General features: G+C 45.3%; 1 protein-coding gene across 3 annotated transcripts in view; it reads right to left on the reverse strand.

Annotated features, from left to right (window-relative positions):
* Window positions 1-22314, reverse strand: part of LOC116985271 (kielin cysteine rich BMP regulator) — a 112161-nt gene that overhangs the window by 18062 nt on the left and 71785 nt on the right. For all 3 annotated transcript variants that reach the window (XM_033039954.1, XM_033039953.1, XM_033039955.1), the window contains 19 exons: window positions 20776-20869; window positions 19380-19532; window positions 19047-19153; window positions 18378-18471; window positions 17543-17716; window positions 17131-17213; window positions 13633-13726; window positions 12511-12693; window positions 11967-12137; window positions 11060-11236; window positions 10148-10230; window positions 9849-9939; window positions 9299-9381; window positions 8197-8370; window positions 5289-5468; window positions 3279-3543; window positions 2831-2913; window positions 1565-1732; window positions 624-717 (listed from right to left, as the gene is read on the reverse strand). In XM_033039954.1, coding sequence (XP_032895845.1) covers window positions 624-717; window positions 1565-1732; window positions 2831-2913; window positions 3279-3543; window positions 5289-5468; window positions 8197-8370; window positions 9299-9381; window positions 9849-9939; window positions 10148-10230; window positions 11060-11236; window positions 11967-12137; window positions 12511-12693; window positions 13633-13726; window positions 17131-17213; window positions 17543-17716; window positions 18378-18471; window positions 19047-19153; window positions 19380-19532; window positions 20776-20869 — 2551 coding nt within the window. The remainder of the gene's footprint in view (window positions 1-623; window positions 718-1564; window positions 1733-2830; window positions 2914-3278; window positions 3544-5288; window positions 5469-8196; window positions 8371-9298; window positions 9382-9848; window positions 9940-10147; window positions 10231-11059; window positions 11237-11966; window positions 12138-12510; window positions 12694-13632; window positions 13727-17130; window positions 17214-17542; window positions 17717-18377; window positions 18472-19046; window positions 19154-19379; window positions 19533-20775; window positions 20870-22314) is intronic.

Consider the following 22314-nt stretch of genomic DNA (forward strand, 5'->3'; position numbering starts at 1 on the left):
ATTTTTTGGCAAATACTCCAACAGCCCTTGAAGAATGGACCCAAAACTCTAGTAACTCCGTGAGAGCCATTCTCTCTCGCCTGTCTATTTATGCTTTCAACCCAAAGCCAAGGATTTTCCTGAACATTGGTGACCATTACCCTAACATTTTTACATTTTAGTAAATCCCTGAACATTTTAACTAAAGAGTCTATCTTCTCCCCACTGGTCTCACCACCATCCAATAACGTGGGGTGTATTCCACCTGCAGACCCTGCCCTATGCTTACCTGGGTCAGCTGCAGAGGACATCCTGTGGACCCTCTGCATCGGGCAGTGTGAGGCCAGGCTACGTGGGCAGGGTGACCTCAGGGGATGGGAACCCACCCCTGTAATACTGAGCCTTTGACACGAGGGAAGGATGTGGGCAGAGCCTCACATCTACAGAGACTCTCACGGCTTTGCAATATCTCCAGATGTGTCCGATGTTAACATTAGTTTAAATTGAAGCAAAAGAATGGAGCGTAATAAAAATATCTGCAGCAGGGTTGGGGTGTAGGGTTGCAGGGAAGGGAAGAGAGTTGGAGCATGCAAGAGAGAGTGAGTGTGTGTGAGAGGGAGAGAAGGAGGAGAGCAGCTTCTTACCTCGACACTCTGAGCAGCAAGATCCTTCCCGAGTTACCTGCTGCCCACAGCTCAGCATTGGACACTCAATGGTCAAACAATGAACATTTCCACCCTGCAGCAGGAAGGATTAAACATCACAATGTGAGCTGAATACCTGGCCATCTAACCAAGTAACCCGACATTGAATTCCTGTTCATTTAACAGCCCCTCTGTGTGGCATGAGGGATCTATGAGAGTGCAGCAAGGTTTCCAGTGCAGGGTCTTCAGCCGGGCAGTACTGGGGCAGATTGGGGAGAATATATTATTGCAGGTGGTCTATTCCACATAGCGAGAGAAAATCCATAGCCTTTTCCCACCATCTCAGACCAGGCCTGGGGAATAGGGAAGACTGGCAGAGAAATAGCCCACCATCCATGCAGCTAGTATGTACTAGAGGTGAAGGGCAGTCCAGCTCCATACACGTCGAGATGAGATTCGTTCAATATGACCGCCCTCTACCCACATTGACTTCACTTTTCCAACTGTGATGCTGCTAGATTTACAGATGAGGGAACAGATTTGGCCTCAGAATTCTTGTGGAATTCCTTCTCATTGGAGCAGGCTTATTATGTGAGTGAGGAAGGGAGATCTGAATTTCAAAGGTTCGTGTAGAAGGCTGGCGCTCGGCATTGGGAAAAGCTGACCTGCTTCACGTGCTTGGTGGAGAACCATGCGGCAGCAGTGAAGTGCTCACCACATCCACTGATTGTCCATCTCCTGCTGACTACCAAGGGAAACACTTGCTCTAACCCACACAGCTTCTTTGTTGCCTTCCCAACATAGGTCTTTACTTGTGACTGGATTTTCTGGGTCACACCAGAGAACTCTCATCCGTGAGGCCAGTGTGTGAGTGTGTTTCAATGGATAGAGCATTCCCTAGGAAGCAAACAACAGGAGCTTTGAATTAATTTAGTCCTTACGCTGCATGAACAGTCTCTGCAAGAGTCCGGTTTGAAAGATTCCCGGTGTCTGTAGATATTCTCTTCAAAGTAACAGTCGTGACAAACGGGACAGCACTGGGCAGGGATCTGCGTGGGATATTGGCAAGTGATCTCGCATTCTGGCTCCAAACATGTCACTTTGCCTCGCTGTAGGGGGAGAAAGAGGACACACAGAATGAGAGGGAGGGCCAGGGCAAGAGAGAGAGAGAGCAACACATACAGTGCAAGGGAAAGAAATAAAGTACGGTGGGAGCACCTGGGCCAAAGCCAGTCAGCACTACAGGTGTACCTGGGCCAAATCTGAGTGTCAGGTGAGATCAGGGCTGAACGGTGGCGCAGCAGTCGAGTTGCTGCCTTACAGCGCTTGCAACGCCGTAGACCCGGGTTCGATACCAACTACCATTTTAATCATCTTGCGAGTGAGATTTTGTGGAACGCGAATGATTGGAACGTTGTGGTTTGCTGTGAATTTAAACCCCATATCGGCAGGAAAAACACTGCCGGTTCGTATATTTACATAATCACATTTTTGCTGATGAAATTTTGATTAAAGTAATCCTAATAAGCAAGCTTATATGTAAAATAGATGACTTAGCTTATGTTTTGTCCCGTACGGGAGATCCGTCCCGTTGACGGCGTTAGAAGTGGATTTTTAATTTTACTTCAGCGCTTCAATTGTCCCGCAGTATTTAAAAAAAAATTCACAGAACGGCAGTCGGAACGATTGTTCAGCATTAAGTAGCAGCCCGAGAAAATATATCTCAGACAGGCAGGAGAAAACAGCATTTTAATCCCGCCCCCCTCCTCAAAGGTGCCAAAGTCGCCTTTTTTCACACTGTTTTTGATTTTCTGTTTTTGGATTGAATTCTGTTTTTAATTTGTGTCACTGTGATGTCTTTAATTACTTGTTTTATTCCGATTATATGTTTTATTCCGATTACTATGTAAGGTGTCCTTGAGATGTATGAAAGGCGCCCATTAAATAAAATTTATTATTATTATTATTAAAGTCGCGCACAAGGACAGTGACAGAACTGCAGCGCCGCTGAAGGTAAGTTTTGTAACATACCTAATTAAATGGCGGTGCTGGCTTGAGGGGCCGAATGGCCTATTCCTGCACCCATTGTCTATTACATAGATTAACCTCTTCCTGTGTTCCTGGGCACCCTATGGGCCACTCTGCCTCTTAATGAGCAGTAGGTCCCAGGGACTTTCTACTGTGATTGACATTAATTGGTTACTCACTGTACACACACACTTGTGGCAGGGATTAGTGGCTGAAATCCAATGTGATCCTTCTGCATAATGTCTTCCTTGGTGGGTGCAGACTGTGGAAAGAAAACAAAATACAACTCTACATATCTCATTCATCACTGACACATCCGTCCACTGGTGATAGCCCCCCTAATTTACCCATTTAAGGGGCCTAATTGTGACAAAGCGGACCCATGCTCAACTGCCCTTACTCTAACAGATTAGTTCAGTTTAGTTTATTGTCACGTGTACCGAGGTGCATTTAAAAGATTTTGTTATGAGCTATCCAGTTAGCAGAAAGACAATGATTACAATCGAGCCATTTACAGTGTATACGTAGATACATGATAAAGAAATAACGTTTAGTGCAAGATAAAGCCAGCAAAGTCCGATCAAGGACTCAACGTTTGTTCCTATTCTCCTCAGACGTGGGACGTACCTGGGCACTCTGGACAACACTGGCCTGGTTTAGTGATCGCTTCTGGACAGGTCACCTGAGGGCACACAACCTCCACACACAACACGTTCCCATTGCGGCAGCTGCAGCGTTTACAGGGGTCAGACGGAAGAAAGAAGGCGTCGCGGTTCTTGTATTCCAAGCCCTCAAAGGAACAGCGGTTGCAGACGGGACAACAGCTGGTGCTGGCCACTGGATGGGTGCACTGCTCGGAACAAGGCTTCTGCCAGCAGCTCACCACCTCCGCCTGTGGATGGAAAAGTGGACAACAGACTAAGTACCAAATTGGAGCAGGACACCCGGCCTGCTACACTTGGCTGCTCGCACTTAGCCCAACAATCCTGCTCTTCACATGATTCCCCCATGCATACCCTCATAGACCTGCCTCCTCGTATGGCTCTATACCCCAGCCCCAATAACCTGGCTCCTTCCTCACCTCTTCTACATGCAGTCGGTTGAACCTCACCTTGCACATTTATCCCTTTCAGCTTGTCTCTTCACAACTGGGACTGACTACTCGCAGTCCTTTTACACTCAGGCTTTCACAAGGGCGACACGGTGATGCAGCAGTAGAGCTGCTGCCTTACAGCGCCAGAGACCCTGGTTCAATCCTGACTACAGCTGCTATCTGTAAGGGGTTTATACATTCTCCCCGTGACCCCGTGGGTTTTCTCTGGGATCTCCGGTTTCCTCCCACACTCCAAAGACGTACAGGTTTGTAGGTTAATTTGCTTTGGTAAAATTGTAAATTGTCCCTTGTGTGTGTAGTTTGGTGCTGGTGTACGGGGATCGCTGGTCGGCCTTGACTCAGTGGGCCGAAGGGCTTGTTCGCGCGCTGTATCTCTAAACTAAATTTTCAATCCCTCTCTTCCCACAGCCCTGGTGCACTCAAGCCATTAATCACTACCCTGCCACAGCCTGCACGAAATATAGGTTGGGGCCTCTGACCTTCACAATCTTTTTCAATGACCATTGAGGGAACTGAGAAAAAGATGTGGCCAGATTTGGTGACAACATAAAGCAATTTAGAATGCAGGCCGTGAAGAAGGCACAAAATAAATAACAAAGGCATAAATATAGGTGTAGTGATTGGGCAAGAAGATACAGATGGAGTATTATATGGAGAATTATGAAAATATTGAATATGATGGTTGACCCAAAAGAATCCAGTTTGACAAGTGGAATGTTCTATTGGACAAGAGGTGAGCACAATGAAACATGTAAAATAGCCAGGAAGGTTTGACAGGATGGTGGCAAGAGACTACTCCTCTGAAAGGTCTTAAACTGGAGACTGCTTTTCAGGGTAAGGGATCAGTATATTAGGATGAAGGAGAATTTTCTTTAAACAAAGGGCTATGAGATTTTGGACCTCTACCTTAGAAGACCAGGAGTGTTTTCTTGATGAGTATGTTCATGGTGCGATCAATCGATTTTAAGGCTGCAAGTGGGCAGTACAGTGGCACAGCGGTAGAGTTGCTACCTTACAACACCCGGTTTAATCCTGACTACGGATGCTGTCTGTATGGAGTTTGCACGTTCTCTCTGTGACCACGTGGGTTTTCTCTGGGTGCTCCGGCTTCCTCCTACATTCCAAAGGCGTGTGGGCTGACAGGTTACTTGGCTTCTGTAAATTGTCCCTAAAGTGTAGGATAGAACTAGTGTATGGGGAGCTTGTTGGTTGGCGTGGGCTCAGTGGGCCGAAGGGCCTGTTTCCATGCTGTATCTCTAAACTAAAGTGAATAAGAGCCAAGATGTGGAGTTAATGTAGAAGTTCAGGAAGAGACTCTTTGGCCCATTTCCTTTCTTTCACTTTACACTTACTGCTTCAGTCACCATCTCCACTTCCTTCCTCACGTTCTAGAATTTCATGAATTCCATCTCCTTGCACAACCCATGTATAATGTGGATTGAGTTCATTTGGTTCCTGGAGCTGTTGTTCTTTTCTTGCATCCCAGATCATCCTGACCTAGTCATCCTGACCTGGCTACTTACCAGACAATTGCACTTTGAGCATTTCTCTGAGGGCGAGTTGAAGGTGGCTCCATTCTCATACACTCTGCCTTGGTAGCGGCAAATCCCTGTACACTGTGGGCAGCATTCGTCGTGAGGAGTCACTGGGTTCTCGCATGGCACGGATGGGCAGGACACAGGCTCACAGCTGACCGCTCCATTCTGGAATAGGGAATCATAATGCCGTAAACATTGTGAGCAGATGTAACTGAGAAGCACGCGAGTCAAAGCAAGAAGCTGGCCGTCAGGCCTTCAGTTTAGAAACACCAGTAAAAACAGCTGTGCTGTGGGATCCAAATAAAAGGCTGAAATAAAAACAGAAATGTTGGAGCAACTCAGCCAGCTGTGTTATGAGGCAGCAATGACAAATTAACAACAAGACATCCCTTGGGGCAGGGATTGGGATAGGTCAGAGGGGGGGGGGGGGGGGGGGGGGGGGGTGAGGGGTGAGGGGGTGAGGGTTCTGAGAAACTCACTCAGAGGCAACCTCCAAATACATAATTGAAAAATCCCCAATCCCCCCGGAGGAACTCCCTGCATTTCACTTGGAAATCTCAGGATTAAAGTCATCATTCACCAGCACTGAAGGAGGACCTTCAGCGAATAGACTCGTCACCTCCTTCTGAAAGAGCGAAGGGCAAACAGAGATGCTCCTTACCTACACCCTCACTGTGATACCCGCTTGACAGCAAGGCCCACACCTTGCATAGAAATTAAAATATCAAATCTGCATCCCACTTCTGGCTGGCTTTCATATTACATTCAAGGCCTCCAATGACTATGTCAGAGTAACTGTGCCGCTTATGCTGATCATTGAAAAGGCGATACATTCCTTAATGTACAGACTACGAGGCTGAATAATGGAGGCTCAGCCTCCAGTATATTACAGGGCACCTGACCACAGCCCTGCCTAACAGTGGGATATTGGTGAACTCTCTATCCACCTGTATTTGTTCTCTACTGCGGTCTGGAGAATGACGCTCAGAAGCAGTCCCACCTCTTGCTTCCCTACAGCAAGGCTCAGCAACACACCTCAGCAGTAGATTAGCAGACCTCTTCCTCTGGGGAGTTGCTGGTATTCTTGCCACCTGCCGCTGCACTGACAGGTATTGGAAATTTGTGCGTGGGAATGGCGAGGATGGACCCGAGTCCAATCACCTCAAGTGCAGTATTTCTAAAGTATCTCACTAAACCTGGGGCAGCACAGTGATGCAGCGGTAGAGCTGCTGCCTTACAGCCCCAGAGATCCGGGTTCAATCCTGACTATGGGTGTTGTCTTTATGGAGTTTGTACATTATTCCTGTGAATGCATGGGTCTTCCCCAGGTGCTCTGATTTCCTCCCACATTCCAAGGACGACAGATGGCACAATGGGCTAAGTGTTCGGCTGGCAACCGGAAGGTAGCTGGTTCGAATCCCGCTTGGAGTGCATACTGTCGTTGTGTCCTTGGGCAAGACACTTCACCCACCTTTGCCTGTGTGTGTCCTTGGGCAAGACACTTCACCCACCTTTGCCTGTGTGTGTGGATGTAATTATGTGAAGCACTTTGGGGTCAATGCGTTGACTAAAAATGTGCTATATAAATAAAATTAAAAAAAAAAAAAAAAAAAAAAAAAAAAAAAAAGGTTTGTAGGTTAATTGGCTTCAGTAAAATTGAAAATAGTGTGTAGGATAGTGCTAGTGTATGGGGATAGGTGGTCAGAATGGACTTGGTGGGCCGAAGGACCTGTTTCCACACAGTATCTCTAAAGTCTAAACTCAGGATCTTGTGACAACTTCTGCAGCCTCAAAGATCAAAGATCAATAAGCCAGTCTTTTCAAAATAAATCAGCACCCGTAATAAACTTGCACTGGACTCTGGGTGAGACAAGTAGACAAGATAACGGAATCCTGTCACATATTACAGTCTCCGATTTCATATTTTAGGGTAGCATAGTGGCGCAGCTGGTAGGGCAGCTGTCACATAGTGCAAGAGACCTCTATTCAATCCTGACCTTTGGTGCTGTCTGAGGGGTGTTTGCACATTCTTCAGATGACTGCTTGGGTTTCTTCCCACATCCCAAAGACGCGTGGGTTTGGAAATTAACTGGCTTCTGTAAAATGGCCCCTAGCGTATCGAGAGTAGATACAAAAGTGGGATAGCATAGAACTTGTGTGAAAGAGTGATCGATGGTCAGCGTGGACTCAGTCGGTTGAAGGACCAGCTTCCATACTGTATATTTATACCAAGCAATTCAAAAGACCTAAGCCTCGGATATCAAGTCCCACCAGGACTAGCTGTGAAAACGGAATCAACTGATCAAGTCATCTGCAAGTTGCTACTGAAAACAAAACACAGTAAGATAACCAATTATGGTTTAAAAATCCACTTTGATTCACTACTAGAAGAAAGCTGTCACCCTTGGTCAGTTGCCTTATATGTGACTTCAGTCTGAAGATATGTTGCCAGTTTTGTTACAAATTGTTATTGTAATCAAACACTTCAGATGCAAAAAATGTCAGATGCTTGAAACGGAAATAATTTTTCAATTAATCTTTCTGATAAAAAGTTCTGATGAAACATCTTTGATCTGAAATGTTAACTCTGATTCTCCTTCCACAGATGCTGCACGATCTGCTGAGTGTTTCTGGCATTTTTAGTTTTTATGCTGAATGTAAATGTGAAGTTGTGGCACAAGGGATTGCAGAGTGTGGAACCTCAGCCATCAAATATCTGTGGAGACTCAGGAACAGTCAATAGGTCAAGTCACTGTCAGGACACTGCAGGAACAGTCAATAGTTCAAGTCAAACATCAGGACACTGCAGGATCAATGTGAAGCTAGTCAGAATAACAACATGGATGTTACAAACAAAACTGCATCAGGATAGATTGGTGTCAATATTGCTTACCACACAGAGACAGTGGTTGCACTTGTTGCTTGGGTCTGGGAATCTTTCACCATTTTTACAGTCTCTCTCTTTGTACTGACAACCCGCACACACTGGACAGCCGCAGTGATTGATTGCAGGATGGCGGCACGGCACCTTCTTGCACTGCTTGGTGTCACAGATCACTTGCCCCTTCTAAAGTGAGGGAAAAAATGAAACATTATTGTATTTGTACTCAGTCTCAGCTCAACCTATCACATAATGCATCAGCCATCCCTGGACTCATCGCCCTTCCAACCACTATTGTCGGTACAAGCCCAAACCATCAGAGTGTCCACTCAAACACTGTACTGATTTACTGCTAAAACATGGTACTGACTGCCACTCAAACATGATATTAATTACCCAGTTAAGCACGGTACGCACTGCCTACTCAACCACAAGAACAATTACAATGCCAACTGTCCACTCAACCATGGTGCCAATTTGCTCATTCATACACAGTACCAATTCCTCACTCAACCACAGTATGCATTACTCATGCAAACATGGTACCAATTGCCCCGTCAAAGATGGTACAGTAAAACACCTATAATCTGCTATCCCATTGTCAGAAAATCAACTGCTGAAGAAGCGTCTCCACCCGAAACTTCACTTATTCCTTTTCTCCAGAGATGCTGCCTGACCCGCTGAGTTACTCCAGCTTTTGTGTCTGTTTCAGCATCTGCCTCACTTACTTTAGTTTTCACTCTTCATTTTTTCACATGCCTTCCCTGTAAGCAACCATGCTCCCTTTAACTACACCTGGGCTCTGTTTCCATGCTCTTTATATTGAGTTGAAACCTCTGATTAACATCTTGTCAAAAAGACAGGATGTTGGATACTATGCCATTCTATCACCACTTGGATATCTCAAGTCAAGTCAAGGCAAGAGAGTTTATTGTCATGTGTCCCAGATAGGACAATTAAATTCTTGCCTGCACTGATAGGGTTGGGAAGACACACATACTTACCATTCATTCATGGCTGGCACTGTATACACATCTCTAGGTCAACAATTAAAGGCACTAAAAGCCCTGAATGTCCTTACACCTACACAGACCGTGGGTCAGGAGGACCTTACCCAGCATTGACACTCCTCACATCTCCCTTTGGGGGCAGGGAATGTCGCTCCTTCTGCATAATCTTCACCTTGGAAATGACAACCTTAAAAATAAAAGACAGAGAAAATATCGATGTTCAAAGGAACATGTGGATTCTTTTACAGAAACCACTGAAAGGTAACATTCAGGGGAGGCTTTTCTTGAAAGAGGACTTGAGTATCGGAGTAAAGACGACAATTCTATTACATGGTGCTTTGCTTTAAGACCATACCTGGAGTATTGTGATATATTTGCTTCAGAGGAAGTGCAGCGAAGATGAACAAACATTGGTAGATATAGGGGTGGAAGAAGAGATTGAGCAGGGTAGGCCTCTGTTCAGGAGTCTGGAAGAATGAGAAATAGCCTCATCGAAACTAAGAAATTCCTGCGGTTCAACATTTTACAAGAAAAAGGATGTCTCCTCTGGGTAAGAAATCGAGCATTAGGGGTCACAGTCACAAATTAAGGAGCAGGATGTTTAGGACTGAGATGGGGAGCAATTACTTCCCAAAGAGGAGGTGTTCCACTCACCGTCACACTGGGGACAATCACAGGGTCCGGTAATTGGGTGGGGGCAGGGTGCTGGAGCACACAGCTTCTTCACACACTGCACAGAGCCCATCTGAAATACAATGCACAGCACAGCTATAAATGGACTGAGGGGGTTCCAACTTGCATCTTATAGGTGAAAGGAGGAGAGGAGAAGATGTGGTGGGATGAGAGAATAGAGATTGGGTTGTGAGGATGGGCAGTGATGGAGGGAATATGTGAGTGGATGGCTCAACCCCTCCCAGCCCTCACTTTGTCTCCCACATGCTGCTATTACTCACCCGGCAGGTACACTGAGAACACAAGTCACTTGGGTCTGCGAATGTCTCTCCATTGCTGATACCAACACCAACATAGTAACAGCCTGTGAATACCAGATTGCTTGTAAGAGACACAATTACATAGAACACAACACTAATAACAATATTACCAAAGAATTTCCATCACACAAAAAAACTACTTGGCCCAAACAGTGACATTGGTGTTAATACTCAATCCTCCAACATTAGATTTTTTTCACCCTATTGGTGAACCTTTCCCTTCCTTGTTTAGCTAGCTTTTCAGTGGATAAGCCATTTCATCCAGCTACACCTTGGGATCGTGGATTCCATTTTCTTCCATAGATAGGGTACGCTTCTCCAACTATTGCACATTGTCATGCCTCACTTTCGCTTTCTCTTGGCTATTATCGGTACTGGTGTCACTCATAAATTCATAAGTGATAGGAGTAGAATTAGGACATTCGGCCCATCAATTCTACTCCGCCATTCAATCATGGGTGATCTAACAATCCCTCCTAACCCCATTCTCCTGCCTTCTCCCCATAACCCCTGCCATGTCCCACTTGGGGCGAAGAGTACTTTTGCTGTTGACACTGTTGCCCCCCCTACTTGGACATGTCTGTAGGCTGATCAATATCTCTAAACCTCTCTTCCTCAGGGAGATAACCATACACAGCCCACTGTCCCTTTCCCTCTGTAAGTGAGATGTCTACACACTGAACCCTGCTCTTCATGCACCTTGGTTTCTTGGTCCTCCAAAATATTCCAAATGGAATTTAAACTGGAGGTGGTGGAGGGAGGACTTAAGCACCGATGGCTCTCAATCTCTCTCTTGCAGCTGACAAAGTTGCGTCTTAGTCTCTCTCCCTCCTAGTACACCGAGGGCTTATCCTTATAAAGTAAGGTATTTACCTTCACACACAGGGCAGCACTGAGTGGGGAGGTTGATGGGATGGCTGCAACCTGGGTTGTAACATGGTCTCCTTGAACAGCTGACAAATCCGTTCATACACTCACAGCGGGCACAGGGATCCAAGGGCCCAGGAAACTCCTGGCCATTGAGATAGTCCACCCCCATGTAATTACAACCTGGAAAGGGAAAGGGGACAAGGTCAGGAGATACAAAAGCACAGGATGAACTGGAGAGCAGGAACATTACTCCAGAGGAAGCTGGTCAACAATCCACCCCCTCCTGGAAAGTCAGCAGGAAATGCCCCCAAAATAGCTAAAAACCCTTATCACTAAATGATCGCAAAGAATTTTATGTGCAAAAGCCAGCTACGCAATGTAACCGGTTAGTGCTGAATCATTTGCTCCATATTCGCTTCCTTCTACTCCTCCCTAAATCCCCATTAATATCCCCTTCATTTCACCAAGAAATGTCCTAATCCAAAAGCAGCAGGAAACTGACAGGAAACACTTTCACACAAATTGTTAGAAAAATTCCCACCAATAAATAGAAGGAAAATACTTTACTGTACCCAAAATATTTAATGGAGAATTACAAATTAAATGCTCCCCTACACTAGCCACCACTAGAAAATAAAAAAAACAAATCAGGATATCCCATCCCACCAATCCTAAAGAAATTTCCTTGGGGGACCAGACGCGGAACAGACTCAATGGGCTGAATGGCCTGATTCTGCTCCGAAGTCTTAATCTTATGAAATCCCTCCAACCTCAGCAGGAAATGTTTTTGCCACATTTTAGAAGGTGAAAGGCCATAGTTTGATCGCTCAGTTATAAAATGAACCAAAGGATCAGTCAGAATTGATGAAGACAAATGATTACAGCCATGTTGAGTTAAAGTCTGTCATACCATCGCAGGCCTTGCAGCAGCGGTCCTGTATGGGAAAGGGACAATCCAGTACGGGACAGGGTCTCTTCTCACACAGCACACTGCCCTCTCTGCACTCACAAACGTTGCAGCCATCTGACACATCGGCAAATTGTTCTCCATTTGCAAATTCCTTTCCACCCAGCAGACAGCCTGAAATGGAAAATCATTAGTCTGAGGTACCCGTAACACCCAGGATATGCCGTGTCTATTATGTTCCTCAGTCCGTCCTGACCCTAAGCACAGCTGAATCCACCACCCACCCCAATCCTGTGATTACCTCGCCCCAAGCAGAATGAAATTATCCTTCATCATATTCTCAAATCCTTTCTATCATGCACAAAATATAAACGAATGCATCACACAAACACATGCGCGCCACTCTAACCCCCCCCCCCCCCAATATCCCACACACTGCAGCTCCCACCCTATATGTGGCCCCTCTCATTGACTCCTGTTTCCCTTGGTAAAAGCCCCCCCCCAATCGGAACTCGCAGTCCCCTCCCTCCCTCTGTGTAATCGTTACCGTCGCACGTGCGGCAGCAATCCTGCAGGATGGGGTGCGAGCACTGCAGGGGGGCGCATGGCTTCCTCTGACACGTGACCGTGCCATTGTTGCACATACAGGAGCGGCACTTGTCCAATGGGTCGTAGAAATGCTGCGTGTGTATGTAAAGAATGCCAGTGTACTGGCATTCAGCCGGTGGAGCTGGTACACAGAAAACAGGACATCAATAGGGTGCAAAAGTGAAGCCCCATATGTCACAATGCAACACTGATAATCCCACATCACCTCAAAATGCAACACTATATATCCCACACCCTCACTGCAACACTATATATCCCACACCCTTACTGCAACACTATATATCCCACACCCTTACTGCAACACTATATATACAGCACCCTTACTGCAACACTATATATCCTAGACTCTCACAGTAATACATATGTATCCCACACCCTCACTGTAACACCAATGCATCACATATCCCCACAGTAACACTGATGTATCCAACGTGCTTACTGTAATGATGATATACCCCACTCCCACTGTAAGATGATGATATCCCACACACTCCCAACCCAGATATTCCACACCATCACTGACACCCTCACTGAATCAATGATACATTACACACCCTCACTGTAACAATGAAATGCCCCTCATCCCTCAATGATAACATTGATACATTCCAAACATTTAGTACACCTCACCATAACATTGATATATCTCACATCCCTTATCGATTACGCTGATATATCCTGCACTCTCACAATAATCTCCCATAATATTTTATGATATATTGCATGAATCTCAACGTAATCATGTGATAGGAGCAGAATTAGGCCATTCTGCCCATCAAGTCTACTCTATCATTCAATCAAGGCTGATCTATCTCTCTTTCCTAACCACATTCTCCTGCTTTCTCCCCATAATCCTCTGATAAGGCTCTAGATCTTTCACTATAACCCTCTTAAATATCCTCTTCTTTAGTTTGCCTCCTGATATACCCATTGCATATAGTAACTGTTGCCAGTATGCCCATGGGGCCCAGAGTAACACTCTAAATGTATTGCAGCTTTGAGTAGTGCCTTGATACGCTGTAAGCCTTGCTGGGGATATTCAGCTCATATCTATACCCACCTGGACATTGAAGGCAACAGCTTCCTGGCAGGAGGAATGGGTCATTGCACAACAAAGGAGGACACCTCCTCGACAGGCACTGCACGTTCCCATTCTTCAAAGAGATAACAAGTTATGCAGAGAAATATTGATGTTGAAACACAACGTTACAGGAAGAGTGGTTCTAAATGTAGTTTAGAAACATGACTTTACTATAGTGGCCTCTGGCTGTAGTGTTGAAAGACTGGAAAGTTTGCAGAATAAGGGTTTTAGGTTCATTAATTTAGTTTTATGGTTAAATTCTTACCCACTCAGTTTTACGTTTAATTGATATGAACAACTAATCAACCAGGTAATTGGGCAATCATCTGGAACTGAATAATTGAAGGCAGGTGATTCATGCTGTTATCTGGAAATATAAATCTACAGGACAGGCCAAAACCAGTTTCCTCACATAGTCTAGTGTGGACTTTGATGAATCAGGGACTTAATGAGGGATTAAATAAAATGATTAAAATTACATAACTAAATTGATAGGGCTAATAGGGTCATAAGCTCATGTGATAGGAGCAGAATGAGGCCATTCGGCCCATCACGTCTACTTCGCCATTCAATCATGGCTGACCTATCTCTCCCTCCTAAGCCCATTCTCCTGCCTTCTCCCAATAACCCCTAACACCTGTACTAATCAAGAATCTATCTATCTCTGCCTTATAAATATCCATTTACTTGGCCTCCACAGCCTCTGTGACAAAGAATTCCACAGATTCACCACCCTTTGACTAAAGAAATTCCTCCACATCTCCTTCTTAAAGGAGCATCCTTTAATTCTGAGGCTATGACTGCTGGTCCTAGACTCTCCCACTAGTAGAAACATCCTCTACACAGGCACTCTATCCAGGCCTTTCACTATTCAGTAAGTTTCAATGAGGTCCCTCCTCATGCTTCTAAACCAGTGAGTACAGGCCCAGTGCCGTCAAAGGGCAATTGATAGGTTGCACTGGGTTCACAGTGGCCATATCTGCAGCACGTGCCTGATGCTAGAGTCTAAGACTCGCCCACTGCAATGGGCCAGGGGAGAGGAAAGTTACCTGTTCATCATGTTTCAAGGGACAGTCATATATTTCAAATTAAGTGCTTTGGAATCAGTCAAGAGGGACAGAAGGGTGTAGCTATGAATGACACAGGTATTTGGATCGAGAATATAGTGGTGCTGGAGCCTCAGCTGTGCATTTGTTGAAGAGGTGTGAGGGCCTTGTTGCTTGTACAGACAAGAGCAGAGACTGCAAGGAGAATCAGGAAACTGACCAGCACAACATGGCACAGGGTACCAATCAACGTGCGGAGGGAAAAAGGAACGTGAAAGTGATGGGGATTGGCTTTTAGAAGCTAAAGACGGAATTCGTTCAATGAAAAACTGTTATAACATTGCTAAAAATATAGTTAGCCTGAGAATTCAAAGGAAGGCCTGCCCTTTGAAAAGGAAAGGCCAAATACAATAGGCTAGCAAGAAACTAAGGAGGATTTCATGAGCATCTGTAGATATATATGAAAGAAGAGTTTGGCAAAGGTTAATATGGGTTCCTTATCGATCGTGACAGAAGGAACCATAATGGTGGATAAAGAAGATGAGAGAAATTATATGTTGCATTTGGCTTCATTGAATAGAGGAGGTTTATAAGTTTTGAGTGATGCGGAGCTCAACGATTTATATGTTTAAAAAAAAAAATGAATATTGTAAAAATTATTGGGGAAAGTGGCAACAAAATCCCAGGTTTAATGACCTGCAGGTTGGGGTGTTGGAAGGGGATTTGTATGTGGGGACCCAGTGTTATATAATGTATTCATGTTGTTTACAGCTACGTGGGAATCAGGACAAGTAGTGGGATGTAGTGCGGCCTCAGAGATGCATTGACAGGTTGATGGCAAGGACACAGCTGATGAAATATAATAAGATAAAATGTGAGATCAGATGGAAAAACTGAATAATTGAAAAATAATGATAGAGGTGTTTATATTCCAAGAGACATGGTGTCTTGGTAACAGGGTTCCCCAGGTTACGGAGGGCCTGACTTACTAAAATCTAATGTTGTCAAATTCCCCCAAACTCTGTTCTCAAGTATAGACCAAGGAACAACGCACACATCGCCCATAGGAATAGCCAGTGCCTCCTCCTCCTCCCCTTCTGTCGTGGGGTAGACTGACCCAATCTTTGCACATCCTGGACTTTCCACTCGTCACTTTAATCTCATGTTTCACGTATCTTGTTGTGTTTTATGACTGTTGGCAGACCAATTTCCCTCCTGGGATAAATAAAGTTCTGTCTGTCGTATCGTAAATTCTCCTACAGTAAAGCTGAGTCACCCCTAACTCGCGCACACTTTATTTTATTAAACTGACAATAGTTTTCTGGCTGATCAGCAGATCCCCACGTACTCCACCCAGCCTGCATTCAGCCAAATGTCTGTTCACTCCATGGTAACCTATCATCCATGCTGACCTTCCCAACTCTTTACAAATCAGTCCTCAAGGGCTGTTGAGGCTATAGATCTCAAATTACAATTCTGGGGGAAATTGTTCTTTTTCGGCTTAAGGAAAATGCAGCTTTTCGACAGTTCTTGGGAAAGGAACCCTGCGTAACCCAGAAACGCCCAGTACACAAGTTGCTGGAAGATAATATGCAGTCTCAGCAAGCACTCAGGGAGGCAAACAACATGCGAGTGCTTATTGCGAGCTGATTTGTGTTCATAAGTGGAGACTTCTTGTTAAATTTATACAGGGCCCATGTGAGTGAATGCATCAGGGATAAGATGTATGGCGCTGCTTTCTGCTGGAGGAGCGATCTACATGGAGGGAGTGCAAATAAGCTTGCAGGATTAATTTCTGAAATGGCAAATGTGTTACGAGGAAAATCTAAAATTGGGCCTTACTCTCTGGAGTTTAGAACAACGCGAGGTTATTTCGTGAAAACGTATGAAATTTTTTAAGGAGGTTAAAAACAGTCGATAAGGAGTTGATGTTTCCATGGTTTCACTGTCTAGAACCAGGAGTCTGGTGTGAATTGTTTTTCAACTGGAAAATATTTGGAAGTCACTGACTTGTAGTTATTTTGGGAACCAAGTGATTATGGGGTTAGTGGTAGAAGATTAGTCATTTCCTTACTGCAAGATACAAGGTGTCAAAAGGCCTGCTCCTGTTTCCATCTCTTATCTTCCCATGTGTGAAATGGAAAAACAGACATGCTGAAAAGAAGGATAGTGATGGATTGGAAATAGTGGGGGAGAAGCAGCGAGGAGAGTGTTGAACTTAGAGACAAGGGCAGCAACCTGTAGGTAGATGGAGACATGGTGCTTGATTGCAGGTGAAGGGAGAGACAAAGTGGAAATGGAGATGTCGGGAGAAAGGGCGGGGGATTGGACAAGGAGGAGCACTGAGAGATTGAAAGAGTGAGTGATATCTCACATCTACTGTACTTAAGCTAACACAGATCTGTATCCTTGTCTTTTTCCCAATACTCACTATGCAATGGCACTCCTTGCACTTGTTAGTTGGGTGCAGAAAATCAGCTCCATTGGGATACTCCTTACCAGCATATTGACAACCTGCAGAGAGAAAGACAGACAAAGAGAGGACACAGAGAGACAGAGGACAGCTCAAAACACTCTCTGCACTTTCTCCGGAGATGGTCATACCAGTTGTATGATGGCAGTTACAATGGTAGGGTCATTTCTCGTTTGCAATCTGGACTTCTTCAGTCTCCCTTCCATCCTACAGTACATGCAGTTAATCCACAGAACACCTGCCCTTGCCCCTCACTCTATTTGTTTTACTTCATGTGTTCATTCCCTCATCCCAAGCTGCCTGCTGCCCCACACCTGATCTGGAACAACCCCACCTCCACCACATTCCACCACGCAGACTGTTCCGTTACCGTTGCAGTTGTTCTGACAGCAGCTGCCAGACAGTGGATAGGAGCAGAGGGCGCTGATACAATCTCTCTCCTTACAGATCACCTGGCCATTCAAGCAGGCACATTCCTGGCAAGGATCTTCGGGATTTGGGAACCGTTGACCATCCACTAACACTCGATCCTCAAATACACAGTCTGCAAACAAGAACAAAGCATCTCACCAGTCAGTGTTCCTTCTTCCAGTGCTCCCTCACCTGGTGTACATGTCCCTGCACCTTCATTACACAGCTATTGCAGTGTTACTGACAACACACTACAATGTGGGGATCCCCCAGTCAGAATCAATGCCTGTGCATCATATCACAGTGAGAGGCAGTTTCCAATAGGTTAGTGTCTGTGAAACTGTGCCCCAGTGCGTCAGTATCCACTGCATTGTGGCCTTGAGATAGTCCATGTGAAATGTGTCTAGATTCTAGGATGATATATCCCAGAGACTGTCAGTGCCTGAAAACAGTCCAGACTGAGAGTCTGACGACATATGGACAAAAATAACTCCCAGTTCCGTCGGTAGTCTAAGCTCTAACAACTTGCAATTCTCTGCAAGATATCTTGTTGATGACTACCACCTCCTGCAGGCACAGCTCTTTGATTCCCACAGCAACACACTGAGCTCTGACTACAAGCAATGCCGCCCTTTCATTTAATGATTGACCCAAATGGTGAAGTGATTATCGTCTGTGACCTTGTCCTCATTTGTCATATTCAACAGCGAGAGCTGTAGATACATCAAGAGGCAGTGCTTATTATTTATTTCCTCCACTGGCACTGGTGTTCAGATTCCAGAGTAAGCTCTTACCGGGACACTTTGCACAGCATTGGCCTGTCTTCCTTTCTGGCCTGTTGCAAGTAACAGTGGGGCAATCGGTTGGGACACAGAGCACTGTACCAGCCTGCCAAAAGGGAAATCATTTTGATCAAAAGTTTGTTCAGAAATGTAGCGTTCAATCAGTAGCTCCAACTTATTCCAGATGACGGCAGCCCGACTCAATAGCCCACCGCCCACCTACACTGGGTTCACCATCAGACACCAACTAATAGCCCTGTCCCACGGTACGAGTTCATTCCAAGAGCTCTCCCGAGTTTAAAAAAAAAATCAAACTTGTGGTAAGCATAGAGAATGAACGTAGCGGGTACGTCGGAGCTCGGGGACGTCTCTTGGCTGCTCGTAACGCTAACGGCAGGTACTCGGGAAGACTCGCTAACGGCAGGTAAGCACGGGAAGACTCGTGAACATTTTTCAACACGTTTCAACAATGTTTCAACATGTTGAAAAATGTCCACGAGAGCCCCGAATACCGACGAGTGGCCATTTCCGTAAATCTCCGAGTTCAAGTTTGAATCAGGGCCGCCAACTCGGGAGAGCTCTTGGAATGAACTCGTACCGTGGGACAGGGCTTTAAAACCAATTCTGCCCCATGTACATAGGCACCTTCCCTGCAGCTGCAGAAATCCAGGCAGACCTTACCTGACAGTGACAATCCTGACACGGGTTGTCTGGGTCAATGAACCTCTGCCCATTCCTATACCGTCTTTTGTTGTATGTGCACTGGTCACACGACAGGCAGCAATCACCTAGGGAACAAATATTCTCGCAAATTAGATTAAAAATCTTCATTACACCACTACCCTTTCACCTGACTCAATAACTCCAGATCTAATTCCCTGACCTAGACTTCCCATTCCTGATCTGACTCTTCACTCCATGTGATGACAACAGGCCTCCACTTCCTTCTAACCCGTTACATTTTGTGACCAAAGTGCCTTGTATTTACTCAGTTGATCTTCCTTTTGGACGTACCGTTGTTTGAAGAAGGGTGCAGGCAGTTAACAGCAGGGCACTGCTTGGGTCTGCAGATGGTGTCACCATTGACACAGGTACAGGTAGTGCACTGACCATCCTCCAGCTTCCATGTTGCTCCATCTACATACTCCAGTCCCTGCACAACACAAACTGGCAGAGGAGAGACAGACAGACAACTAAAGATACCAACACCGACAGGAGCGATATGAAGGTATAAACTAGGAGCTAGAGTAGGTCACTTGGCTCCGAGCCTGTTCTTCCTTTCAAGAAGATCATGGCTGATCCGATGGTAACCTGAGCTCTGCATTTATCCCAGTCTCTGGTAATCTTTCACCCACTTGTTTATTCAGAATCCATCTATCAATGCCTTAAAAATACTAAAAGACTCTGTTTCTCCCTGCCTCTTGATAAAAAGAATTACAAAGATTCATAATCATCGTCATGGAGTAAACTTCCTCTTAATTGTTTCCAATGTATTTAGTTCCTTAAATAAAGGAAGTAACTTCATAGTACAGCAGTACTAAATACATCTGTAGACCTGTGCGGTACACAATAAAAAAATCTATCCCTGGCCATGATGTCTGTTAAATAATGAGTAGCTGACATTGGCAGTTACAACACATTAATCTGCACATCTGAGTCTTCCTCGTATCTCAACCATAATAATAATAATGGATGGGATTTATATAGCGCCTTTCTAATACTCAAGGCGCTTTACATCGCATTATTCATTCACTCCTCAGTCACACTCGGTGGTGGTAAGCTACTTCTGTAGCCACAGCTGCCCTGGGGCAGACTGACGGAAGCGTGGCTGCCAATCTGCGCCTACGGCCCCTCCGACCACCACCAATCACTCACACACATTCACACACAGACAAAGGTGGGTGAAGTGTCTTGCCCAAGGACACAACGACAGTATGCACTCCAAGCGGGATTCGAACCGGCTACCTTCCGGTTGCCAGCCGAACACTTAGCCCATTGTGCCATCTGTCGTCCCCAACCATGACACGTGGGTAACCTGCCTGGTAAAACCAGGCCTGGATCTGAGCGCTTGCATGCACCCTGGATTCAGGTGCAGTCCCCAGCCCGAGTTCCAGTTGATGATCAGTACCCTCTCTGTCCAGAACGGTGAGGGATGCCATTGTGCAGACCTTGCCTATGTCCCTTGCATTTCCCCTACAAATTGGGCAATGGGATCAAGTTCAAGGTTTGACGATGGATGTCCGAGACATGACGCTGGACTACAGGCTCATTCTGGGTATGTGGGGGTGGAGGTATGGATCAGTTCTGAAAGTGGAGCCAGTGTGATGGGGAACTGGACCACGAGGCTGGGGGAATCCATAGCTCATGGTTTGGAGCAGCCCTGCACATCTTGATTCAGAGGGTCACCTACCTTTACACGTGGGGCAGCACTGGTCTGGATCTTTGAATGGGTTGGCACATGTCAGGGACTGACAGACCTCCTCCTGACATCGTACATTTCCATCCTAAGCAATAAACGATTCAAACACAGCATCAGAATATCTGTCCAATAGCCTCGAACTCCCAAGACTGGTTTCATCTCATCATTGAAAGGCGTATGCCTTACCGTCTGGTTATCTGGCCTGAGATTCATTCTCTTAAGAGCTTTCTCCCCATGCCAGTTAGAAAATCCTCCTCTAGACCTGCGCTGTGACAGTGAGCCATCCCTTCAGCACTGCATTGGTGAATGACAGAATCTCAGACTGGTTACAGCAATGGAGCCTCTTGGCTTATTGCGCTTGTACCAGCTCCATGTAAGGGAAACCCTGCTGGTCTCCAAACGACACTCCTCTCCCCATAATCCTGCAGATTCTTTCCTTTTGGATAATTATTCTGCTACAATTGAACACATTCCAGACCCCAATCATCTGTCCAGAAAAAAAAGTTTTGATTATGTTAATTTTGTTTCTTTTGCCAATCATTTCATTCCACATAGAGAACTTATAGACCGCATTGCCAATTGAATCCATTTCTATCTAATTTGCTTCTATCCCACATGATTTCGTATATCTATATCCTTCTGTGAGCCTCCTCTGTGCCAAAGAAAATAATCCCATCTTTTTCAGCCTATCCATCTGACTAGTTTCTCAGCTCTGGAATCCTGTTGATACACCCTCTGAAAAGCCTGTACATCTGGAACTTATTCCATTTGTGGCTGTTCACAATCCACAACAATGATTTGAATGAGGGTCTCAAATACAATATTCTTGCTGATGATACAAAACCGTGTGCAGTGTGGGGCGCTGGAAGGTTGAAGGGAGATATAAATAGGTCGATTGCATGGACAAGCACATGGCAGATGCAAAATAATGTGGGGAAAATTGTGAAGTCACCCATGATAGAAAACAGCACTGCAGAATGCTTCTAAAATGGTGAGAGTTTCAAAGTTGTTGTTTAGTTTAATTTAGTTTAGAGATACAACGTGGAAATAGGGAATTATAGGCCAGTGAGCCTCGTGCTAGTGGTAGGAGAGGATTCTTTGGGATAGGATTTACTTGCATTTGGAAGAACAAGGACACAGAGAAACAACCCAATCATTCTAATAGAGTAAGGATATGATAATGGCATTTAAGAGGCTTTTAGACATGGATAAGTAAGGAATGGAAGGATATGTATCACACGTAGGCAGAGGAGATTAGTTTAACTTGGCTCCATGTTCAACCTGGACATTGTGGGGTGATAGGCCTGTTGCTGTGCTGTACTGTTCTAGATTTGTTCTATGTATCATAGCAAGCAATTAAGGCAGCTGATGGGGAGACCTTGCTAATGGCTTCCCGACCACTGACGAGAGGCTCACCGGCCTATAGTTCCCTGGATTCTATCTAGTTCCCTTCTTAAATAAAGGAACGCCATTAGCCTTCTTAATTGGTAGGTTACTGTAAGAAGAATCGGTTAAAAGGGTGGAATCCTG

This window comes from Amblyraja radiata, chromosome 21, assembly GCF_010909765.2.
Source record: "Amblyraja radiata isolate CabotCenter1 chromosome 21, sAmbRad1.1.pri, whole genome shotgun sequence".
Taxonomy (NCBI): domain Eukaryota; kingdom Metazoa; phylum Chordata; class Chondrichthyes; order Rajiformes; family Rajidae; genus Amblyraja; species Amblyraja radiata.